General features: G+C 47.8%; 1 protein-coding gene across 1 annotated transcript; it reads right to left on the reverse strand.

Annotated features, from left to right (window-relative positions):
• Positions 1-2,795: 2,795 nt before the first annotated feature.
• On the reverse strand, positions 2,796-5,765 carry LOC127309350 (uncharacterized). Its single transcript, XM_051340231.2, has 3 exons — positions 5,194-5,765; positions 3,841-4,168; positions 2,796-3,152 (listed from the first exon to the last, which is right to left on the reverse strand). Exons 1-3 carry the CDS (start codon positions 5,763-5,765, stop codon positions 2,796-2,798), a joined length of 1,257 nt encoding a protein of 418 aa, XP_051196191.2.
• Between the last annotated feature and the right edge of the window lie 17,887 nt (positions 5,766-23,652).

Below are 23,652 nucleotides of genomic sequence, written 5' to 3' on the forward strand. Positions count from 1 at the left end.
CTCCGGTACTAGTATATGCGTGGTATTTGCCAGCTATAGATAGTTGATTAACTAGCACAATGAATAATTGATTCAAATCTTGTCCAGCAAACCAGAACCCAGTAGCCCATCTCCCCATCTGGCCTTGTTTTCGTGGACCAAAGTTGCTCCATAGACGCAATCGATTGGAATTAACAGATGGATGGATCGATCATTGATTCGTTAAACCGTACATACCCTTGTGACTGCATCTGGCTGCTACCTGCTAGGGAAGGCTCCGTCGGTCTGGCCGCCGCCGGCCGCTAGCCACCTGCCTAAGCCACGGCGACAAGAGAGATCAGATCAATATGCCTGACAGCCTAGTGCTAGCTGCACTGGATCTTTGCAGCGCATCTACCAACTACATCTGATGTAGACTCTCTGATTACTGCCTCATCTTAGTTACACATAATGTCTATATCAAAGGTATATTGTGCATTTGTATTACAATTCAATTCATACTTACCACTTGTTAGTTTTTATATTAGAACGAATAGGAACTATATATTGATGTGTGTGTATTTCCATATAGTTTTTTTTGGGGGCATATAGTTGAAAGACAAAAGCAAGAGAAGAACTGAAAGTACAATTTATTTTTTGAAGAAAAGGGCACAAACGGTTTGTCAAATTGTCATTTTCTGACAGTGATGCTAGATTTGAGATATCATATATTTACCATGTATCATATTCTACTATTTTGTACACCGTTTGGTCCTGTAAAAAAAATTCTTCTATGCCATTTAGTGGCTATTCTTCCTCGCCCCCCCTAAGCTTAAATCCTGGCTCCGCCCCTGGTGGCTGACGAGGCCGCCACCTCAGTGGTCGTCGCTGAAAGAGTGGGAGCTGCAAATCGGTAAAACTGTTCGGCTCTGAGACTGTTTGCTTGTACAGAACTACACAATTAGTAGCTAGGAATTGTTATATATGTGAAATCGTTGTTTGTGCTATGATTTAGTTCATTTTCATGTAATTCACACATAATTTAATTCAATACTGATAGGACTTTTGTTTAGATGAATGTCTACAATATGGCCAGATAAAATCTCTGTTTTCCCAAAGGCACAAATAGCCAATATTTGACTTCTGCACGAGCGAGTGAATATATAGACAAAAAAAATCCACTTTACTCCAAGTAACTTGTGTTTGTCTCAGCTACTTGTCATAGAGTTTAAGGCAGCATTATGAAGATAGTAATTTCTCGAGACAGATTTAATCTTGTAATTTGTCTATAAATGATGTTTATGCCTTGATGTATCAAGAGATACAATCGTTGTTACCTTATAATCGACATCTGTGTATTCAGGATTCATGCGCCACCAGACACAAACTAGCTAGAGAAAGTGACCTGATATATAAATCCTATGAGAACTGAAAGCTAGGGATGCAAACAAGGATGAGTTGAAAAAGATTCGTCAATTTGTGTCAATTTGTGTATTGAGCGTGTGTGCTCAAAAGAAAAATTAGTACTCCCTCCGTCCATTAAATAGATGTCCGATGGTTCGTCTAAATTCGGATGTATCTATGCACTAAAGTGTGTCTAGATACATTTTAATTTAGACAAATTTTTGACATCAAAAAATTGACAGAAGTAGTAGTTGTTGTAAAATATTTTATGTGTGAAACTAAGTACTGTGGAAAATAAAATGCGATGTCTTCCTTTGTTGCAAGTAGCTTTAAAATGTGATGTCTTCGTCAAGAGATGTGACATTACTTTATTTGACAACTTTTTTTATTTGTTTGAATTATGCTACTTAGATTACAAATATGTTTGGGGGCTCTATTTGGGATGCGCCGGTGCGGGTGGCCTCGCTCCAAAAGGCGGCAATTTCTGCATGCATCCTCAAATGACTCTTCCGTCGCAATTATCGGGCGGCTTTCTGGGGGGCACCGGTGGAAAAGGTGATGTTGAAATAGGTGGATACAAGGTAGACACATAAAAGTATATATAAACATATCACAAACAACCTTGAGGCGTTCCAGGCGGGGGCTAGGTGTCGAGTGCTGCCAGGGTGCCAGCACCGGTTCCTCGCGCTGTGCGTGGAATCATGGCTAAGCAAGAGCCACTAGTGCCCGGTCTGCTGCACCGAGGTGGCTGGTGGCGGCAAGTCAGGCGGCTTGGTGGCTGACGAGGCCGCCACCTCGATGGTCATCCCTGAAAGAGTAGGAGCTGCAGATCGGTACTAAATTGTTCGGCTTAGAGACTGCTTGCTTGTGCGTACAACTAGTAGCTAGCAATCGTTATATATGTGAAATCGGTGTGCCTTATGTGATTCTTAGAGCTTGTCAATGTTCTGGTGCAACTTAAGTATAGAAGTATTTAAATTTTGTGTAAGTGGTAATCAAGCTTGGCTTTGGGGTGAAATGTCCCCTATAATACACGCCCAAAGAGGGACTCGCGTCTGATTAGCTAGTTGGTGAGGCAATAGCTTACTAAAGCGATGATCAGTAGCTGATCCGAGAGGATGATCAGCCACACTAGGACTGAGACACGGCCTAGACTCCTATGAGAGGAAAATTTAACAGGGCACTATAATGAGCCTGTCACTACAGAACCTAACATGGCCGCGTCCTTTCATCAAGCTAGGGACATACCTCTTTTTTGCCTGTTCCTTGTTACCTTACCTGGGCAACCTTCCCATCACTAGAGACAGTCAGCGACAACATACTAGTGATCATATAGGTTTAGCATGCTTTCAAATCTTAAGTAGTAACAATAATTTTCTATATTCGCATCCACCTGTATAGCCTACGCGCATGCAGGCATGATCGATTAACCACTAGTTGTTTGCCAAAGTTGTTCCATGGACGTCACCAACCGCAACTTCATCTTGATCTACAGGCTCAGCATCGACCATTCCACTTTCAGCTTCAACTGCTGCTGCTGCCGCCGTTGCTGCATGCTTGTCGTCGCCACGATCGTCAGCAGCACAGGACGTCGTGTTGGCGTTGATGTCATGAATGCTCAGCCGCTTGCACTGGTTGCGGTCTAGCTTGGCCTGCCTGATGGCGTACTTCTGGTCATGGCTCGCGATCTGGGACGCACTCCTCATCGTCACCAACTCCCTTGACAGCTTCTGCCACTTACCTATGCTGTGTTCAATGATGCCTTTGAGGAATAGCCTGCGATTTATCAGCTGAATTAGTATCAACCGGTCGGGACAAATGCAGATGTACTTAAGCAGAGCTCATTCAACAATGTTTGTACCCACGGTGGACAATTTCTTGGTTTGATTGATCAGCGTATAGGAATTAGTAACCTTAGATGAAAAATGTTCCGTGCGTCATATGATTCTTAGAGCTTGTTAATGTTCCGTGCAAGTTAAATATCTTAGAAGTATTCAATTTGTGTAATATGATCTTCAACCTTGGCTTTGGAGTGAAATGTCCCATATAATACGCGTGCGTGCTTTCGTTTAATTTAATATGAGATTTTAGCTACTGAATGTTAAATTCTACCTTGTACCTGCTTGTTATTGCATATTTATTGAAAACAAAATTAAATTTTTTAATATCAAAATTCATATCAGTGCACGATAATGGGCCAGTCACTACAGACCCCGACATGGCCAGGTCCTTTCATCAAGCTAGTGACATACCTCTTTTCTGCATGTCGCTTGTTTGTTGTTGCCCTACAAGGGCAACCTTCCCATCACTAATGAGTAGTGACGCTAGTGACGACATACTAGTGATCATATAGGTTTAGCATGCTTGCAAATCTTAAGTAGTAACAATAATTTTCCACATCTTCAAACATAATTCATATCCACATGTATATATACGCGCATGCATATGATCAATGGACCACTAATTGTTTATAAAAACTGTTCCATGGTCATCACCAACTGCAACTTCATCTTCATCTGCAGGCGCATCATATGTCGTTCCACTTTCAGCTTCAATTGCTGCTGCTGCCGTAGGTGCAGGGTTCTCGTCGCCACGGTCATCAGCAGCACCGGACAGCGTGTTGGTGTTGATGCTGATGTCATGAATGCTCGGCCGTTTGACCTGGTTGCGTTCTAGCTTCGCCTGCCTGATGGCATACTTCTGGTAGTGGCTCGCGATCTGGGACGCGCTCCTCGTCGTCACCAACTCCCTTGATAGCTTCTGCCACTTACCTATGCCGTATTCAGTGATGCCTTTGAGGAATAGCCTGCGATTTATCAGCTGAATCAGTATCAACCGGCCGGGACAAATGCAGATGTACTTAAGCAGAGCTCATTTGACAACGTTTGTACCCACGGTGGACAATTTCTTGGTTTGGTTGATCAGCGTATAGGAATTAGTAACCTTAGATGAAAAATGTTGTTTGAAAAAACGGTTAAAGAAAGGCTTCCTTTATGCCAACTATTGAGCTATTCATGTAAAAAAAAACTATTGAGCTATTAACAAAGACTTCTTTTATAAAAAAAACATACGCTTTGGTAAATATAATGTGTTAGTGTGTACATGTTTCAGTTATAGTCGTAAATATAAGCATAAGGGCGAAGATCCACTATGTGCACAGTACTTTCACATTTTTCAATATTGAAACATGCTTACTAAAATCGTGCAGTTGTTACTTTCACATTCTTCAATATTGAAACATTCTTACTAAAATTGTGCAGTTGGTACTCTCACATTTTTCTAAATATTGAACCAATCACAAGAACATCTATATATTGATTTAGTGGTTCGGAGGGGTTGTACGTACCTAATGGATCATACCCCAGGTTATTCTCATGTATATATACTCGATGTTTCTCAAAATAACAAAACTACAAAAAAACATGTTCAACTAAAAGTTTATAAAATATTTTTTACCTAGAATTCCACAAAATAATACGTGTTTTCAAATTTTGAAAAATATAATACGGTCTCATCATGGCGGAAGACGACCAACAGATGTCGTCTAGGCAGCGAAGACAACATGTCGTCCTGGCCGAAGACGATAAGTGTGTGTGTGTGTCTATCCCTGGTTTTGTCCATGGCACTGGTCGTCCTTGGCTAGGATAGCATGCACTTATGGTATTCGGCGAGACAATAGGTGTTGGTCATCTTCGGCAAAGATGACACGGTATTATTTTTGAGTTTTTGTAAAAGACCTATTATTTCTGTTATATAATGGAGAGAAAGTATATTTGAATTTTTTTGGAGAAAACATATATGCAATCGCGGAGCCTACATATGCATTGATACCTGTGTTCTTCTTCGGACCATGGCACGGCCCTGTTCCTCCCCTGGGCAGAGACCTGTGTCCTTTTCCGACCACGTTTGTGCTTGGCTGCCCTGTCCAAATTAGCCTCGCCGCCAGCCATGGACACCGGTGCGGCAGTACTTTCCTCTCCCATCGCAGATGTCGCTGACGCCGCCATGTCATCTGCCGGCGCATCGACGTCGTCTGTTCCACCTGCCGGCGGCACATCGGTTGCTACGGCCGTCAACGCAGGAGCAGCAGGCTGCTCCTGTAGATCCCACTCCGGTGGCGTCTCCACCCGTGGCGCCTCAAGCACAAACCTCAGCTCGTCGACCATGGATCCGTACCGGCTGTGCACCTGGTCTGGAGTCTTGCCGCCGAGGTGCACGGCGATGCGATCCCATCGTGGGTGCATGCGGCAGAGCAGCAGCTCCAGCAGCTTATCCTGCTGCCGCGTCCAGCCGGACGACTCGAGCGCCGGCTGCGAAGCTGGCGATGGCGCCTGGTCACCGTTGGGTCCATCTGTCCATAGCTGCTGAGGGCTGTAGTTGCCAGACGCCGTCGCCTCCTCCATGGCTTTAGAGGCAAGCGAACGCCGCTTTATCCCGTAATATTGTTCAAGTGTCACGGCGGCGGACTCGATCGTTCCTACATCGAGTAGTAACCGCGTCCTGGACTTCGACGAAAGACCCAATCTGCCACGATCGGAGAGCGCCCCGCGTCGATCTTAATCGTTCGTTTGGCACACCGTGCGACAAAAGCGCCCGATTGAAAATTTGAAACCCTAGACGCCGCACCCTGCGCGCTCGCCCAGTCCATTTGGCTCGCTTCCGCAGCAGCGCCGCACTTCGCCAACGTGCCCGTGTGCCTCCTCGCCAGGCACCGCGACCTCGACACCGACGTGCTTCGCCCGGCATCTCACCTCTTCGCCGTCTTCGACGACCACGGCGGCGCCGTGGTACGCTACATGGGGATCTCCGAACAAAATCGTCGGATTCCTCGCCGCCCGAAGAAGCCTAGCCTTTCCTTGCAGATGTCGATCTTTTTGGGGGAGGTTTCAACGTTTTGCTGAGCAAGGAGAGGCCTGCTACTGATTTTGGCGACGTGGACATGAAGGAGCACTAGGCCGACCTCTTTCTTATAAAAGCGACAAGCAAATAACGAAAAACGAAACAATAACACATGCAGGGACACAAGATTTAACGTGAAAAACCCCTTTCAACATAGAAGAGAAAAAAACCACGGGTGCCAGCTAGCAAAATTTCACTATATCGGGGGGTGTTTACAAACGCCGTGCGTTATCTTATAATCTGATCAACCCTAGCCATCGGCTTACAAAATGTATATATAGGCGGTGCCAAGGGCATCGCTCCGCTCGTCAGAAGTTAGCCTCCCTTTAGTATATGAATTTGGATCACAATACAACACTCTTCACTAGATGTTTCCAAACATTTGATGATGAGAATCAGGGCTCTCTAGCAGGCTCGTCGACGGAGAGCCCGGGCTAGAACCGATTGCCGTGGAAAACGTGGGCTCAATGGCGGTGGTCGTTGATTGACCAAAAGGTAAATAAAGATTTTTGAGCATCATGGTAGTCCATGACTCACTTTTGGAGGTTGATCATAGTATTCCTTGTTGTTTCAGCCCGACAGGTATGGCGAGTGCGTGAGAATTGAAGCTGCGAGAGGCATGGTCATCCAATGGTAACATAAGACACAAGTACCCAACTTTAAATGAATAAAGCCTTAAACGACCAAGTCTTGATACAATGTGCTAACCAGCTTACAACACACCGAACACCCCAAAAGCACCGATGAACAAGAAGCACATTTTGTCGATGTCGAAGCCTCCTCAGGAAGACACCTCACCGAACCGAATAAAAAGACCGAAGATGAGTTGTACTAGACCGAAGGAGCCGTCGCGAAGAACGCAAACATGGGCCACGGTCTCTGATGAAGAAAGATTCGCCTACCACCTCGGCCGCCCTCAATTGGTATCCAACGTTCCCCAAGCGACGCCCCCAAGGAGGAAACGACGCCCATCGCGCTGTCGTCGCCCAATCTAGAGGATTGTAGGTTTTCACCTAGGAACATCGAACATGGCCGGGGTGGGGAGAATCGAGACCTCAACAGTGCCTCAAGAGGAAGCTCAGCGCCATGAGCATTGCCACTGTCGTGGAAGGCCCAGCTAACCACGGATTTATCCCGGTCCAGGTCTCACACCGCCGCCCCCAAACGTCTCCGAATCCGGCGTGCGGAGCCGGCAGCCAACACTGGCGGGGAAGAGAACCAGGAAGAGGGAAAAATACAACCTTCCGATCTGGTTGGTGGTCGCTGAAGAAGCCATCACGCCATGACCACCAACCACCGCCGCCTCGCCGCCCACACGGCCAAGGACGACGGCGCTCACCCACGGAGGCCACTAGCCGTCGTAGTTGACGCCGCCGAACCACCCGAGGCCGTTACCCCATCGCCCAAGAAGACCCTGCCCAAAGAAGCAGCGCTGCCGCTACTGTCGCCCGTGAAGAAGAAGACAATGCTGCCGAGCTTCGTCGCCTCCACCACGAGGAACCACTTCGCCGCGGTGCGCTGGCCCACCGCGCAAGGTGCCGCCGGTTCACTGCTTTGGAACTCAGCTGCCAGGAAAGACATACCCCGTGCCGCTCCTCAAGCGCAGAATCCAGGGATCCGCCACCGCCGGCACGAGTCGTTTTTTTTTCTGGCAACTAGGCTTATCTCGTGCTGCACATCTTGCTATATCTTAGAATGAATTATACGACATGTACGACATCTCTATATCTATCTATCTAGATAGGGTGCCATGCATGTGTGTGAGTCTGGCCCCTTCTGTATGTGTCGCGTGTTATATGTTCATGTGAGGAATTATGTGTTGATCAGGTGTGTTGTCACTGGTAGAAAAACAGGCTTCCGTCCAGCCCCATAAGTCGCGAAGCTATAGGAACCGCGACTAATGGGACCTTTAGTCGCGGTTCGGGAGGCGAACCGCGACCAAAGGCCTGGGCCCAGGGCGCTCGATGGCCAGCTGGTGCACGTGGGGGGCTTTAGTCGCGGTTGGCCTGGCCAACCGCGACTAAAGGTGCCCGAAGGCCTTTAGTCGCGGTTAGCCTCTCGCGGTTGGCCAGGCCAACCGCGACTAAAGCCCCTCCCCTATATATACCCATCCAGCAGCCAACACTTAGCCATTTGGAGCCATTCTCTTCACAAACTTCACAAGTGGGTGTTAGGTTTGCTTTTGGTTCCTCTTATGCACATAAGGTGTTTGATGAAATACCCCAAGAGCATGAAACAAACATGATATGAAGTGTTGGAGTCACACTTGAGCTTTCTCATTTATTTTTTCCTCCTCGATCGCGGTTAGCAACTTGAACCTTTGATGTGTCATTGATAAAAATATGCATGTGTGTAGTTCATTGTTTAATTTATATTGTTTGTAGCTAGTTAGTTTAACAAATGCATGATGGTTAATTATATATTTTATATTATAATAATGCAGATGAATCGGCAATGGATGTACGGTAACCGACTCTCCGGCGAGTTCACTACGGGTTTGAAATATTTCCTCGTAGTGGCTAATGCGAACAAGCAGGGGGGTTTTGTTATCTGTCCATGTGTTAACTGTAAGAATCAGAAGGGTTACTCTTCCTCAAGAGATGTTCACATGCACCTGCTTCGGCACGGTTTCATGCCAAGCTATAATTGTTGGACCAAGCATGGAGAAAGAGGGGTTATAATGGAAGAAGATGAAGAAGGGGATGATTTCATCGATGAAAGCTATCTTGCTCATTTGGGTGATACTTTCATGGAGGATGCTGAAGGTGAAGGGGAAGGTGAAGGGGAAGGTGAAGAAGAGGCACGTGATGATCCCGTTGATGATCTTGGTCGGACCATTGCTGATGCACGAAGACGCTGCGAAACTGAAAAGGAGAGGGAGAATTTGGATCGCATGTTAGAGGATCACAGGAAGGCGCTGTACCCCGGATGCGATGATGGTCTGAAAAAGCTGGGCTGCACACTGGATTTGCTGAAATGGAAGGCACAGGCAGGTGTAGCTGACTTGGCATTTGAAAACTTGCTGAAAATGTTGAAGAATATGTTTCCAAAGAATAACGAGTTGCCCGCCAGTACGTACGAAGCAAAGAAGGTTGTCTGCCCTCTAGGTTTAGAGGTTCTGAAGATACATGCATGCATCAACGACTGGATCCTCTACCGCGGTGAATACGAGAATTTGAATGAATGCCCGGTATGCACTGCATTGCGTTATAAGATCAGAGGCGATGACCCTGGTGACGATGTTGAGGGCCAGAAACCCAGGAAGAGGGTTCCCGCCAAGGTGATGTGGTATGCTCCTATAATACCACGGTTGAAACGTCTGTTCAGGAACAAAGAACATGCCAAGTTGTTGCGATGGCACAAAGAGGACCGTAAGTCAGACGGGGAGTTGAGACACCCCGCAGATGAAACGCAATGGAGAAGGATCGACAGAGAGTTCAAAGATTTTGCAGCTGACGCAAGGAACATAAGATTTGGTCTAAGTACGGATGGCATGAATCCTTTTGGCGAGCAGAGCTCCAGCCATAGCACCTGGCCCGTGACTCTATGCATCTACAACCTTCCTCCTTGGTTGTGCATGAAGCGGAAGTTCATTATGATGCCAGTGCTCATCCAAGGTCCGAAGCAACCCGGCAATGACATCGATGTGTACCTAAGGCCATTAGTTGATGAACTTTTACAGCTGTGGGGCAGACCTGGTGTCCGTGTGTGGGATGAGCACAAAGAAGAGGAATTTGACCTACGAGCATTGCTTTTCGTAACCATCAACGATTGGCCTGCTCTTAGTAACCTTTCGGGACTGTCAAATAAGGGATACAATGCATGCACGCACTGCTTACATGAGACTGAAAGTGTACATTTGCCAAATTGTAAGAAGAACGTGTACCTTGGGCATCGTCGATTTCTTCCGAAAGGTCATCCAGTAAGAAAGAAAGGCAAGCATTACAACGGCAAGGCAGATCACCGGCCGAAGCTTGCGGAACACACTGGTGCTGAGGTATTTGATATGGTCAAGGATTTGAAAGTCATCTTTGGAAAGGGTCCTGGCGGACAATCAGTTCCGAAGGGAGCTGACGGGCACGCAGCCATGTGGAAGAAGAAATCTATATTCTGTGAGCTAGAATATTGGAAAGTCCTAGAAGTCCGCTCTGCAATCGACGTGATGCACGTTACGAAGAATATTTGCGTGAACCTCCTAAGCTTCTTGGGCGTGTATGGGAAGTCAAATGATACAAAGGAAGCACGGCAGGACCAACAAAGTTTGAAAGACCCTGATGACCGGCATCCGGAACGGTTTCAAGGTCGTGCCAGCTACGCTCTGACCAAAGAAGAGAAGGTCATCTTTTTTGAATGCCTGAGCAGTATGAAGGTCCCGTCTGGATTCTCGTCCAATATAAAGGGAATAATAAACATGGCGGAGAAAAAGTTCCAAAACCTGAAGTCTCACGACTGCCACGTGATTATAACGCAATTGCTTCCGATTGCTTTGAGGGGGCTCCTGCCGGAAAATGTTCGAGTAGCCATTGTGAAGCTATGTGCATTCCTCAATGCAATCTCTCAGAAGGTAATCAATCCAGAAGTTCTACCACGGTTACAGAACGATGTGATCCAATGTCTTGTCAGTTTCGAGTTGGTGTTCCCGCCATCCTTCTTCAATATTATGACGCACCTCCTGGTTCACCTAGTCGATGAGATTTCCATTTTCGGTCCTGTATTTCTACACAATATGTTCCCCTTCGAGAGGTTCATGGGAATATTAAAGAAATATGTTCGTAACCGTGCTAGGCCAGAAGGAAGCATCGCCAAGGGCTATGGAAATGAGGAGGTAATTGAGTTTTGTGTTGACTTTGTTCCTGACCTTAAGCCGATTGGTCTTCCTCGATCGCAGCACGAGGGGAGACTAAGTGGAAAAGGCACGATCGGAAGGAAATCAACGATATGTATGGATGGCCATTCTCTGACTGAAGCACACCACACAGTTCTGACCAATTCCAGCTTGGTGGCTCCGTACTTTGAGAAACACAAGAATATTTTACGCTCGGACAACCCTGGGAAGCCTGAATCCTGGATTAGGAAGGCCCACATGGAGACTTTCGGCAGTTGGTTGAGAAAACATTTAATGAATGACGATCATGTTGTAGATCAGCTGTACATGTTGGCCAAGACACCATCTTCGACTATAACGACTTTCCAAGGGTACGAGATAAATGGGAATACATTTTACACGATCGCCCAAGATAAAAAGAGCACCAACCAAAACAGTGGTGTCCGCTTTGATGCAGCAACCGAGAATGGGCAAAAGATCACATATTATGGTTACATAGAGGAGATATGGGAACTTGACTATGGACCCTCCTTTAGGGTCCCTTTGTTCCGGTGCAAATGGTTCAAGCTAACAGGAGGTGGGGTAAAGGTGGACCAGCAATACGGAATGACAATGGTGGATTTCAACAATCTTGGTTACCTTGACGAACCATTCGTCCTAGCGAAAGATGTCGCTCAGGTATTCTATGTGAAGGACATGAGTAGCAAACCGAGGAAACGGAAAGATAAGAAAACGATCAGTACATCATGCGATGATCCAAAGCGCCACATTGTTCTTTCAGGGAAAAGAAACATCGTGGGAGTGGAGGACAAGACAGACATGTCAGAAGATTATAATATGTTTGCTGAAATTCCGCCCTTCAAAGTGAACACCGACCCAAGCATTAAGTTAAATGATGAGGATGCTCCATGGATACGGCACAATCGTAAGCAAGCAGGGACACAAGGAAATAAATGATGTGTAATAATTTATTGTACCAAACTTTGTTGAATGGATCATGTGAATTATATTACCCGTGATGTGTTTGGTGTCCATTTTCGAATGATTCAATTGACTCGAGATAGCACTGATGATACATGAAATTTGGAGTGATTCAGTCATACTCCTGCCTAGCCGTATAATATGCATACTCGTAGTCTTCATAGCCGCCGCCGTTGTACTGGTAGTCATCGCCTTCTAAGTTGCCGCCGTCGTCGTCGCTGCTGTCGTCGCTGTCGTCGGGCGGCGCTCGTGGCTCGAACTGAGGGTAGCGCAGGCGGGGGATATCGCCGGCCGTGATGTAGTCCATGACGCTCTGCAGAGTCCGGCCGTACCACCATAGCCGACGGCCGGCCTCGTGGAAGTTTCTAGGAGGCAGACCGTCCTCCTCATACCTGGCGAGCGCCCTCTCACGCCGATTGATGAAGAAGGCGTCCCAAGTATGCTGGTTATCGGGATGCCAGCGGGGATTCATCCGCTGCTCCGGCGTGAGGTCGAGGTAGTAGTGGTTCGTGATGGCCGCCCGGCGCGCAGTACCCTGAGGGACGGGAGGGACCGGCACGCCGCCGGCGCTTAGGCTCCAGCCGGCGGGGACGCGGTAGCCCGGTGGGCAAGGGTAGTTCAAGGCGCAAAGCTCCTCCACCTGCTGGTAGGTTAGAGTGGCCGCGGTGGAAGCCATGAGAGAGTGATGGGAGATTGTAGAGATGTGATAATGCTGGCCAAGCCGGGCTACCTATATGTAGTGACAAATGGCAGGAAAAATGGGAGCGGGAAGACAGGAGGCGGGAAGAAAGTGGCGGGAAGAAAGAGGCGGGAAGAAAGTGGCGGGAAGAAAGTGGCGGGAAGAAAGAGGCGGGAAGACAGGGAAGAAATAGCGGGAAGAAGAGGAATCCAGAGCTGGTCATCTAATCTTTAGTCCCGGCTGGTGGGTGCAACCAGGACTAAAGGTGGTTTTTGTGTCATGTATGAAAACTGTCGGTGGGATAAGGATGTTTGGGTAAGCTTTAGTCCCGGCTGGAGGGTGCAACCGTGACTAAAGCTGTCGGCAGGATAAGACAGAGGTGCCCAGAAAGAACTGGCGGGGAAGCGGGGGGCAGGAAGATAGTTGAGGGAAGAAATTGGATTTTTCTGATTTTGAATTGAATTAGTTTTATTTTTCTGAATTTTTTGATATATTATTTGTATTTTTAAGATTTTGAATTGAATTAGTTTTATTTTTCTAAATTTTTTGATATATTATTTGTATTTTAAATATTTTGAAATGAATTACTTCTATTTTTCTGAATTTTTTGATATATTATCTGTATTTTTAAGATTTTGAATTGAATTAGTTTTATTTTTCTGATTTTTTTGGTATATTATTTGTATTTTAAACATTTTGAAAATGAATTAGTTCTATTTTTCTGAATTTTTTGATATATTATTTGTATTTTTAACATTTTGAAATATATTACTTCTATTTTTCTGAATTTTTTGATATATTATTTGTATTTTTAACATTTTGAAATGAATTAGTTTTATTTTTCTGAATTTTTTGATATATTATTTGTATTTTTAAGATTTTGAAAATGAAAAGTATTTTGAAAATGACCTTTAGTCGCGGGCCAACCGCGACTAAAGGGTATTTTCCGCGGGAACGCGAATTCCGGCGAAAAATGACCTTTAGTTGCGGTTGGCCAGGCCAACCGCGACTAAAGGTCTGTCCTATATAAACAGATCGCGGCGGCCTGGCGGTTCACTCGCTCCTTCTTCCTCGAACCGTCAGGCTGCCGCTCTCCTCGACGATCGACGACGCCTCCGCTGCCGCTCGACGCCCGGCCGCGCCGTGCGTCGCCGTCGTCGCCGCCGCGCGCCTCTCCCCCTCTTAAATCTCACTTCGCGCGCCGCCACCGTACCACGAGCCGCCACCGTCGACGCGCGCGCTGTGTCGCCGCCGCGCGCCGCCGCTCACCGGCCGGCGAGAGAGAGGACGAGAGAGGGCCAGGGCGCCGGCCGTGGCCGCCGCGCGCGCCGCTCACCGTGTTGCACCGCTGCCGCCGCGCCGCCGTACCGTCGCCCGCCGCCGTACCGTCGCCCGCCGTCGCCGCCGTACCGTCGCCGCCGCCGTTGCCAGCTCCACAGAGAACGAGAGGAAGAGAGAAAGGGGCCAGGGGCGCCTGGCCCATTTTTTTTTTTTTGGTTTTTTTGTTTTTTACTTTGTAACTATAAGTTTTTTTAATTAAAAACTAGTAAAAATGCAACTACAACTACAACTTAAAAATTTTGTCTAAAAAAAGAACTAAAATTTTGACTTAATAAAAATGAACTAAAATTTTGACTTAATAAAAATTGACTTAATAAAAAATGAATTAAAATTTTGACTTAATAAAAAATGAACTAAAATTTTGACTTAATAAAAAATGAACTAAAATTTCACTTTGTTTTATATTTGACCGGCGATGCCGTCAACGCGCCAACGCGCCAACGCCAACGCCGTCAACGCGCCAACGCTACCTCTATTCATAAAAATGTAACGCCGTCAACGTTACCTCTATTCAACGCGCCAACGCCAACGCTACCTCTATTCAACGCGCCAACGCCAACGCCGTCAACGCGCCAACGCCAACGCGCTCGTCCTCGCCTCCCTCTTCCGCGACACCCTCTCCCATCCCTTCCTCGCCCCCTCCTTTTGCCACCTCCATTTCGCCACCGCCACCGGTCTCTCGGTCACTTTTAAAATAACTTAACAAAAGTTTGTCACTTTTAAAATAACAAAAATAACTTAACCACCGCGCGTATACGGAGGGGGCAGCGCTCGTCGCCCCCTCCGTATACGCGCGGTGTTTTTTTGGGATCGAGAGGGGGCGGCGAGGGTTATGTGTCCTCGGCACCGCCACCGCCCTTTCGCCACCGCCACCGGTCTCTCGGTCACGCGGTCACTGCGTCCCCCCTCTCGCCTCCCTCGTCGCCCTCTCTGTTTATATGTAGAAGAGATGTGATAATGCATATACACAATTAATTTGTTTTTACTACATGTTTTCAGGACTGACATATGGCGGACGATAGAGCTGACCCGATTATGGACAACTATGATCCGGACCTTGAAGACCATATGTTCGGCATCATAAACGGCGATATTCTATATGTGCCGACCGTACAAGAAGAAGATGATATCTCTTCTTATCTGAACCTTGAGGGTGAAGATGAAGGGCGCCGTCAGCAAGATGATGCCGAAGAAACGTCGATAAACGACGATCTTCAATTGGAAGTAGCAACCACCTCCGGCGCCGAGGTATATATATACATTGAGCCTCTGGTGATACAAACTAACTGATCGATTTGAATAAATATGTGTGTACTAACGCGCGCGACTCTCTTTCTTATTTTAGCCCTCGGCCGGATCGTCGAAACAATCGAGTACGTCGTCAAAGCGTGGCGCAACCAAGACGATGAAACCACGAGAAACATGCACCATCGAGGTTGTCGAGGAAGCAACCGGCAGGCCGCTGGAGCCCCGCAAGAACGCCACCAAGTTTATCAGCCAATGCGGAGCCGTTGTTAGAGACAACGTCTCGATCACCGTCCAGGAGTGGAATGAGCCAAAGAAGGCACGTCTTGGTTTCACTTTTGTCGATAAGAGAACAAAAAAAGATTGCTTCAACAAGCTTATGGAACATTTCGTTCTACCTCCGGAATACCGCAAATACGATGAGGAGGGTAACAAGATTGAGGAAAACAAGGAGAGGTGCAAGCTAGTCAAACAGTTCGCTCGTTCTAAGATGTCCAACGCATTCCGGAAATACAAGCAAAATCTAGCCCATGACTTTGTCAAGCAGGGCAATACTCCGGATTTCAAAGGACAATATGAGAAACTGCAACATGATTGGCCAGAATTTGTGAAGCAAAAGAAATCGGGCAGTTCCTTGAAATATCGAAAAAATAAGGATAATGCGGCCAAGAAGGAGTACAATCATATTATGGGGCCAGGAGGGTATCGCTTTTGGCTGCCTAGGTGGGAGAAGATGGAGAACGAGCTGAGGGCGCGAGGAATCCATCCAGGTACGGAGGGATGGGACCCAAGGGCCAAAAGCTGGTGGTACCGGCATGGGGGATCGCTGAACCCGGAGACAGGGGAGTGTGTTTACCAGGGCAAAATAATTAAACCCACCCAAAAGCTTATTGAGGCAATGAGGGATGCTCAAGAGGGGAGGATCAAGTTCAACAGAGAGAACGACGCCCTGACAAAGCCCTCGGGAATCCTGAACACGGAGGACGTGTACGAGGCATGGGGCACATTCCGTGGAAAGTAGGGTTCCCCCAGAACGATGACCCGTACGGTTACAGAAGCCGTAAGAGAAAGATGGATCGGGAAGCAGATGTTGTGGCGCGGTTGGCATCGGAAATGGATGTCATGAAGAAAGCCGTGAGTGTACTAGTAGCCGAAAGAGATGCAGCTCGGGCGCAGCATGAAGATCATCCATTGGATCTCGGAAGCCAGCAGCGGAGAAGCAGCGTGGCTTCCACGGAGGCCCCACCGGCTGGTGCACCGACGATCAAAATTACTGCACCGGAGCCTCTGGTGGTCGAAATTACTGCACCGGAGTCTCCTCGCTACCCCGTGGACGATATAAAGGAGATGAAAGCATGTCATCTGTATTATCCTATCGGGAACATGTCCATGAAGGTAGCCATCGGCAGTGCTTTACCACCTGGAGCACTCCACCACAACAACCCCATTCAAGATGGCTATGCTCGTGTCACGGTGGAGGACATAGTCCAAGGGTTTGAGGACCTGGACATTGACATTGCTACACTTGAAGGGGCGACAAGACTTGGAGATGTCAAGCGCCAGTTCATTCTATGGCAGAAGAAGTTTATCAAGTTTCCAGGCGAGGCGCCAACAAGTCCACCCCCCTACGGTGGTGGTGGTGGCGGCGGTGGCGGTGGTGGTGGTGGTGCTTCACCTACACCTCCTTCACGTCAGCCGACGCCGCCCCCCAATTCACCTCCGGCGGGTAAGCAGCCGCCGCCCCCTAGTCCGCCCCGGGCGGGTAAGCAGACGCCGCCCCCCAATCCACCTCCGGCGAAGAAGCAGAAGCAGCAGTCCTGGATTATTAACCCGGACCCTTACGTACCTAAGAAAACAAAGGTACCGGAACCATCACTGAAGCCTCTCCCCACGAGGCCTTGGGAACGTAGTGCCGAGGAAGTCGAGGCGGCCGCGACTGCTGATTTAGAGAAATGGAAGGCGGGCTGCAAGAAGAAAAGAGAGCCCGAGCCCAAGCCAGTATTTTCTGATGAGCAAAAGAAGTGGGCTAAGTCATTTTTGAACACACCGTCCCAAGCCGCGAAGAATCTGCCTGACGACTATGCACGTGAACTAAAGAATCAGGCAAGCATGTTCAAGGAGAAGAAAGAGGAGGCCGATAAAGCGGAATTTCAAAGTGCACAAAGCGGGAAACGAGTTGTTGCCCAGCTCGGGGAACAAAGTAAACAATCGATTGCCCCGCTTATAGTGACAGCCGCCGGTCCGGATGCCCCCGAAATCATAGAAGCTGCGGCAGCACAGGGATTGACTGTAACGAGTGCCAGAGAACAAGCGGCTAACTTAGGTATTACTCTTCGTGAACTGTTAGGCCTTGATGAGGCGCCAATGAAGGAGGTAGTACTTACATATGTGAAGAATGGGCCTCTCGTCGAGCCTGCGCAGGAAGAGGATCTACCTCCACAAATGAAAGGTCTGCTAAACTGGTACAAGGGTTACATAAAACATAAAAACGCCAAAGATTATATTTATGCGGAAGTTGGATATGAGCATCACTTCAAACAATACTCTGTACAAATTCATCTGAGTGAATTGTTCCAGCTTTTCAATCTGCGCGAGCTCGACAAATCTATCATCAGTTGCTACGTTCTGTAAGTGATTTATTTCTACCCCATCTCGTTCATATTGCTTGCACTATATATATATGTCCTAACTATATTGTTGTGTCCGCTATTATACATGCAGATTGAAGATTAAGGAATGCAGAGTAAGGAGCATCCATGATGTTGGGTTCATTGACCCACACATCGTTAATGGATATACGTTAAAGCATCACCCCGCCGACGTGGAGAAAGACCTGTGGCGGTTTCTTGAAAAGCAGGAACTCAAAAGTGATATTCTATTTCCTTACCATTTTGGGTGAGTGTTTATGTCTTGAGCACATTCTCTTTTGTTTACTCCATGCATGGTATGTGGCCGGCTAATCGATGAGTTATGCATGACGTACTGTGCATGTATCGTGTCCGCAGGTTCCACTGGATTCTGCTAGTAATTAAAGTTGACAAATCAGAATGTATCGTCCACGACTCTCTGAATATGGATAAGGCGGAGTGGGCCGACATGAGACAAATGATTCAAAAGTAATTGTTTTCATTCATTTGCGCTCTATATCGATCGGCCTATTTCGTTCATTTCCTAATTAAGCTTCAAGTAATTAACTAATAACTCTCTTGTTCATTTAATTTTCTTTGCCTCGTAGGGTTTGGAGACGGTTCGCAGATACAAAGGTCGGTGAATTCAAAAAAGAGCTAAATTTCATGCGGTCAAAGGCTAAGAATGGTAGCGATATGCAGCCACCGGGAACCAATCTGTGTGGATACTATGTCTGTGAGATGATCCGGAGATACACCTCTGAGCGCGTTCCGAGTGATCTCAATGCTCAGAGGAATAACTTCCGGATGATGCTTAGTCCAGAAGCTCGCTTCCGACCACTTCAAGAGGAACTAGCTGGATGGTTCAGGAGGGAAGTCCTCGATCCTAAAGGAGAACACCATTGCGAGGACGTAGACCTATACATGCATTAAATTATGTATGAAAACTTGTTCAAACTTGTATATGGTCATCCGATGATATTGAATATATATTGTATATTTCTCTTGAATTCTTTTTGGTTCTAATTTCAAATTTGTTTGAAATTGTACATTCATATGCATGTATATATGTAGTACCGTAGAATATGTGAAACTCCTTCAAAATTACAATAAAGCACAAAAGAAATAAAACAATATACAAATTAAACAGAAAATATGTTTAGGGGGGGGCAGGTTTAGGGGGGGCCTAAAACCCTAAAGCTGCGGCGGCCTTTAGTCGCGGTTGGCCAGAAGAACCGCGACTAAAGGTCCTCCGCCCTGACGGTCGCCTGGCGCCCATGTGGACGGGCCTTTAGTCGCGGTTCGTAAGCAACCGCGACTAAAGGGGGGGGGGCCTTTAGTCGCGCTCATTTGGTCGCGGTTGCGCAACCACGACTAATGGCAGTTGCGAACCGCGACCAAAGGCCCTTTTTCCACCAGTGTGTGGTGGGGGGTGTTTGATGTACTCAAAACTATTATGCTGCCATGTGAGGTTTTATATATAATAAAGTTGGGCCATGAGGCCTTCTGTTTAAAAAAATTATACGACATGTGTCCATAGTAAGAACTATGCTTGGAGTTTGAAACTGAGGTCATAGGAAGATCATTGCAGAGGCGCTGCCGATGGTTTCGAAGATTAGCTCACGCGGGAAACGGTTAGCGTTGTTGGATAATCCAGTGCAGCTTATTAGATTTAGTTGCAGAACAGTCTGAATAAAGGTCAGCGAGTGTGTGTGCTTGTACACGCTATCGCTGACAGTAGCTAGGTTCAGTTTTACTCAACGATTCCTTAGACCAAGTCTAGTAGCTGCATAGGATGCTCGTGGGGATGGACACTATTCAGATCATGCAGCTAAGTTGCAGGGGTTATGGATCTGAGCGGTTGTGGGATGGCACTACCTGTAAGCTCGGTCTCTGATCTAAGTTTTTAGGGGTCTAATTGTATCTGAGAGAATAAATAGAGAAGAGAAAGAAACAGAAAAGTTGCAAGTTCGTACGCAGCACAAAACACCCACCACGGGAAAAAAATGCAGTTGCCGTGCATTGCATCTTTGCTGTGTGTTTCCGCACGGCAAAGATTTCTTTGCCGTGCGCATGTAGAAAAACGCACGGCAAAATTTTTGGCCACGGCAAACACAGACACGAGCGCACGGCAAAGATTTGATTCACGGCAGCGACGGAAGAGAGCGCACGGCAAAAAAAAGTTGCACGGCAAAGGACCAACATAGCGCACGGCAAAGATAGGCTACACGGCAAAGACACTGGCACACGGCAAAAGCACAAAAGGCATCGCCGTGCACGCCTTTGCCTAGTGTTTTTAACAAACGCACGGCAAAGCAAGTCTTTGCCTAGTGTTTTTAACAAACACACGGCAAAGCAAGTCTTTGCCTAGTGTAAGCGCACGGCAAAGATGTAAAAACTGGATTTCTTCTCAGCTCAGAAGGTGTGACGTGGTATAGTTATCAACAAACGAACGCTTAGCTCAGTGGCAAGGTTGCACTCTTTCCCTACTTTGTGTCCTAGGTTCGAATCCCAGACCGATCAGTTTGGAGCTTTTTTTTAGATGTAAAAACTGGATTTCTTCTCAGCTCAAAAGGTGTGACGTGGTATAGTTATCAACAAACGAACGCTTAGCTCAGTGAAAAGGTTGCACGCTTTCCCTACTTTGCGTCCTAGGTTCGAATCCTAGGTTCTTTGCCCGTGCAACATTGGCGAGGCGCACGGCAAAGAAGCCTTTGCCGTCGATGACTTTACAGTGCGGTCTTTGCCGTGCGGTAACGCATGGCAAAGCCTTTGCCGTGCATATAAAGCCCTTTGCCATGTAAATAGTTGCACGGCAAAGACAGTTTTTCCCGTAGTGACCCGTCCCTTGTCCTCTAATCCTTGTGTGTTCTAGTTGATTGTACTCTCGCTTGATCCTTCAGGGACGTTATTTGGTATCACAGCCATGGCGCAAGCTGCTGGACAAAGACGCGGTGGTGGCAGGATCCCGGCGCCAACCCCTCTGCCTCGCTTCTCACGCACTCCTCCTCCGGCGAATCAGCGATGACGATCGCCAAGACGGGGATGGAGCTGGGTGCGTCAAGGAGGTGGCAACATCGTCGTCCAGCAACGGGTGGTGCGCGAGGACGCTGGCGGCAGAGGCGCCAGCCTGTCCTTCCCAATGCTGGCGCGCGGCGAGTACGTCAACTGGGCGATGGAAATGGAGGTTAACCTTCAGGCCGTGCCGTTGTGGGATGCGATGGAGGACGACGACGTACCCCAGCACGAGGACAAGCAGACCCTAGCGGCACTGCTGCGCTCCACCCCGTCGGAGGTGCACCCGATGCTGATCGGTAAGGGCAGCGCCAAGACGGTGTGGGAGGCGATCGAGCTGCAGCACCAAGGCAACGATCGCGTGCAGGAAACGCGCATGCGTCGACTCCGAACGGAGTTCGAGATGGTCTCCTTCAAGGATGGCGAGCACATCGACGAGTTCGGCCTGAGAATCACCATTCTCGGCCCCACTCTGTGCTCCCTTGGTGATAGCTGCGATGACGAGAAGATCGTCAGGAAATTCCTCTTAGTGTGCCTCACCGCTTTGTCCATATCGCGTTCTCCATGGAGACGATGATGGACCCGGCGATGCACACCGTCGAGGAAGTCGTGTGCCAATTGCGTTCCGTCGAAGAGCGCGTTGATGGTGAAACGGTGGACACTGGCGGGCAGCTCCTTCTCACTGAGAGGTAGTGTGGGAGGAGAAGAGAAGGCAGGGCCGTGGCAGCGGCTCTGGCAGCAAACAGCCGCAACCGCGGCGACCACCGGCGGGCAGGCCAAGCCCAAGTACGTGGCGGCGAACGCATCCGACGGTGAGATCGACCGCGACCAGTGCTGTTACTGCAAGAAAAGGGGTTATTGGGCCTGAGAATTCCAGAAGAAGCAACGCGATGAGGCCACAGCGGCGGTCAACCTCACGCAAGTGGAGAAGGACGCTGGCGGTAACGGCCTGATGATGGCCACCATCGTCGAGCTCCACGACACCACGCCACCAACCGCTGCACGACCTGACCCTGAAGCTCTGCTGACGTGAGAGCAGGTGTACCTGAATGAAGAACGTGCCCGCGTCGAGGTGAAGAGGGCACCAGATAATGTCGATGCTGCTTGGTACCTTGATAACCCACAAGTATAGGAGATCGCAATAGTATTCGAGGGAAGTAAAACCCAAATTTATTGATTTGACACAAGGGGAGGTAAAGAATACTTATAAGCCTTAACAACTGAGTTGTCAATTCAGCTGCACCTGGAAAAGCACTAGCAACAGGGGTGATGTGAAAGCAGCAGTAATATGAGAGCAATAGTAACAGTAACACAGCAGCGGTAACAGTAACATAGTGGTGATGGCACTAGAAAATAGTTGATACTACTTCCAATGACATATAGAACGAGTATATGATGATGAGAGATGGACCGGGGTTCCCAGCGATCTACACTAGTGGTAACTCTCCAATAACAAGTGACAAGTGTTGGGTGAACAAATTACAGTTGGGCAATTGATAGGATTGAAAGCATTAAGATAGAACATCAAGATTATTAATCATGTAGGCATGTTTTCCATATATAGTCATACGTGCTCGCAATGAGAAACTTGTACAACATCTTTTGTCCTACCAGCCAGTGGCAGCCGGGCCTCTAGGGAATCTACTGGATATTAAGGTACTCCTTTTAATAGAGTACCGGAGCAAAGCATTAACACTCCGTGAAAACATGTGATCCTCATACCTACGCCTTCCCCTCCAGTTGTCCCAATTTCTGTCACTTTGGGCATTTGGTTCCGGACATAGACATGTGCATACAACTTGTAGATACAATCTAAGCAATAATTATAGAGCTTAAATCTAAGATCATGCCACTCGGGCCCTAGTGACAAGCATTAAGCATAACAAGATTGCAGCAACAATAACTTCATAAACTTTATAGATAGACTAATCATAATGTATCATCCATCGAATCCCAACAAACACAACACCGATTACATCAGATGAATCTCAATCATGTAAGGCAGCTCATGAGATCATTGTATTGAAGTACATAGAGGAGAGAATACCAACTAGCTACTGCTAGAACCCGTAGTCCATGGGGGAACTACTCACGGAGCATGATGGAGGCGGTGGCGTCGATGGAGATGGCTTCCCGGGGCACTTCCCCGTCCCGGCAGGGTGCCGGAACAGAGACTTCTGTCCCCCGAATTGGAGTTTCGCGATGGCGGCGGCGCCCCTGGAGTCTTTCTGGAGTTTCGTCAAAAGGTATCGAAGATTTAGGTCGCGAGGGGTCTTATAGGCGAAGAGGCGGCGCAAAAGGGTTTCTGGTGGGCCCACACAGTAGGGGGGTGCGCCCCACCCCTTGGCCGCGCCGCCCTGGCGTGTGGGGTCCCCCTGGCTCGCCTCCGACTCTCCTTCGGTGTTCTGGGGTCTTCCGGGGAAAATAAGATGTGTGGCGTTGATTTCGTCCAATTCCGAGAATATTGCCCGAACAGCCTTTCTGGAACCAAAAACAGCAGAAAACAGGAACTGCCACTGTGGCATCTTGTTAATAGGTTAGTTCCGGAAAATGCATGAAATCATCATAAAGTGCGAGCAAAACATGTAAGTATTGTCATAAAACAAGCATGGAACATCAGAAATTATGGATACGTTGGAGACGTATCATACCTAGATACCGGGCACCGAACCACATGA

The sequence above is a fragment of the Lolium perenne genome, chromosome 6, assembly GCF_019359855.2.
Source record: "Lolium perenne isolate Kyuss_39 chromosome 6, Kyuss_2.0, whole genome shotgun sequence".
NCBI classification, from domain to species: domain Eukaryota; kingdom Viridiplantae; phylum Streptophyta; class Magnoliopsida; order Poales; family Poaceae; genus Lolium; species Lolium perenne.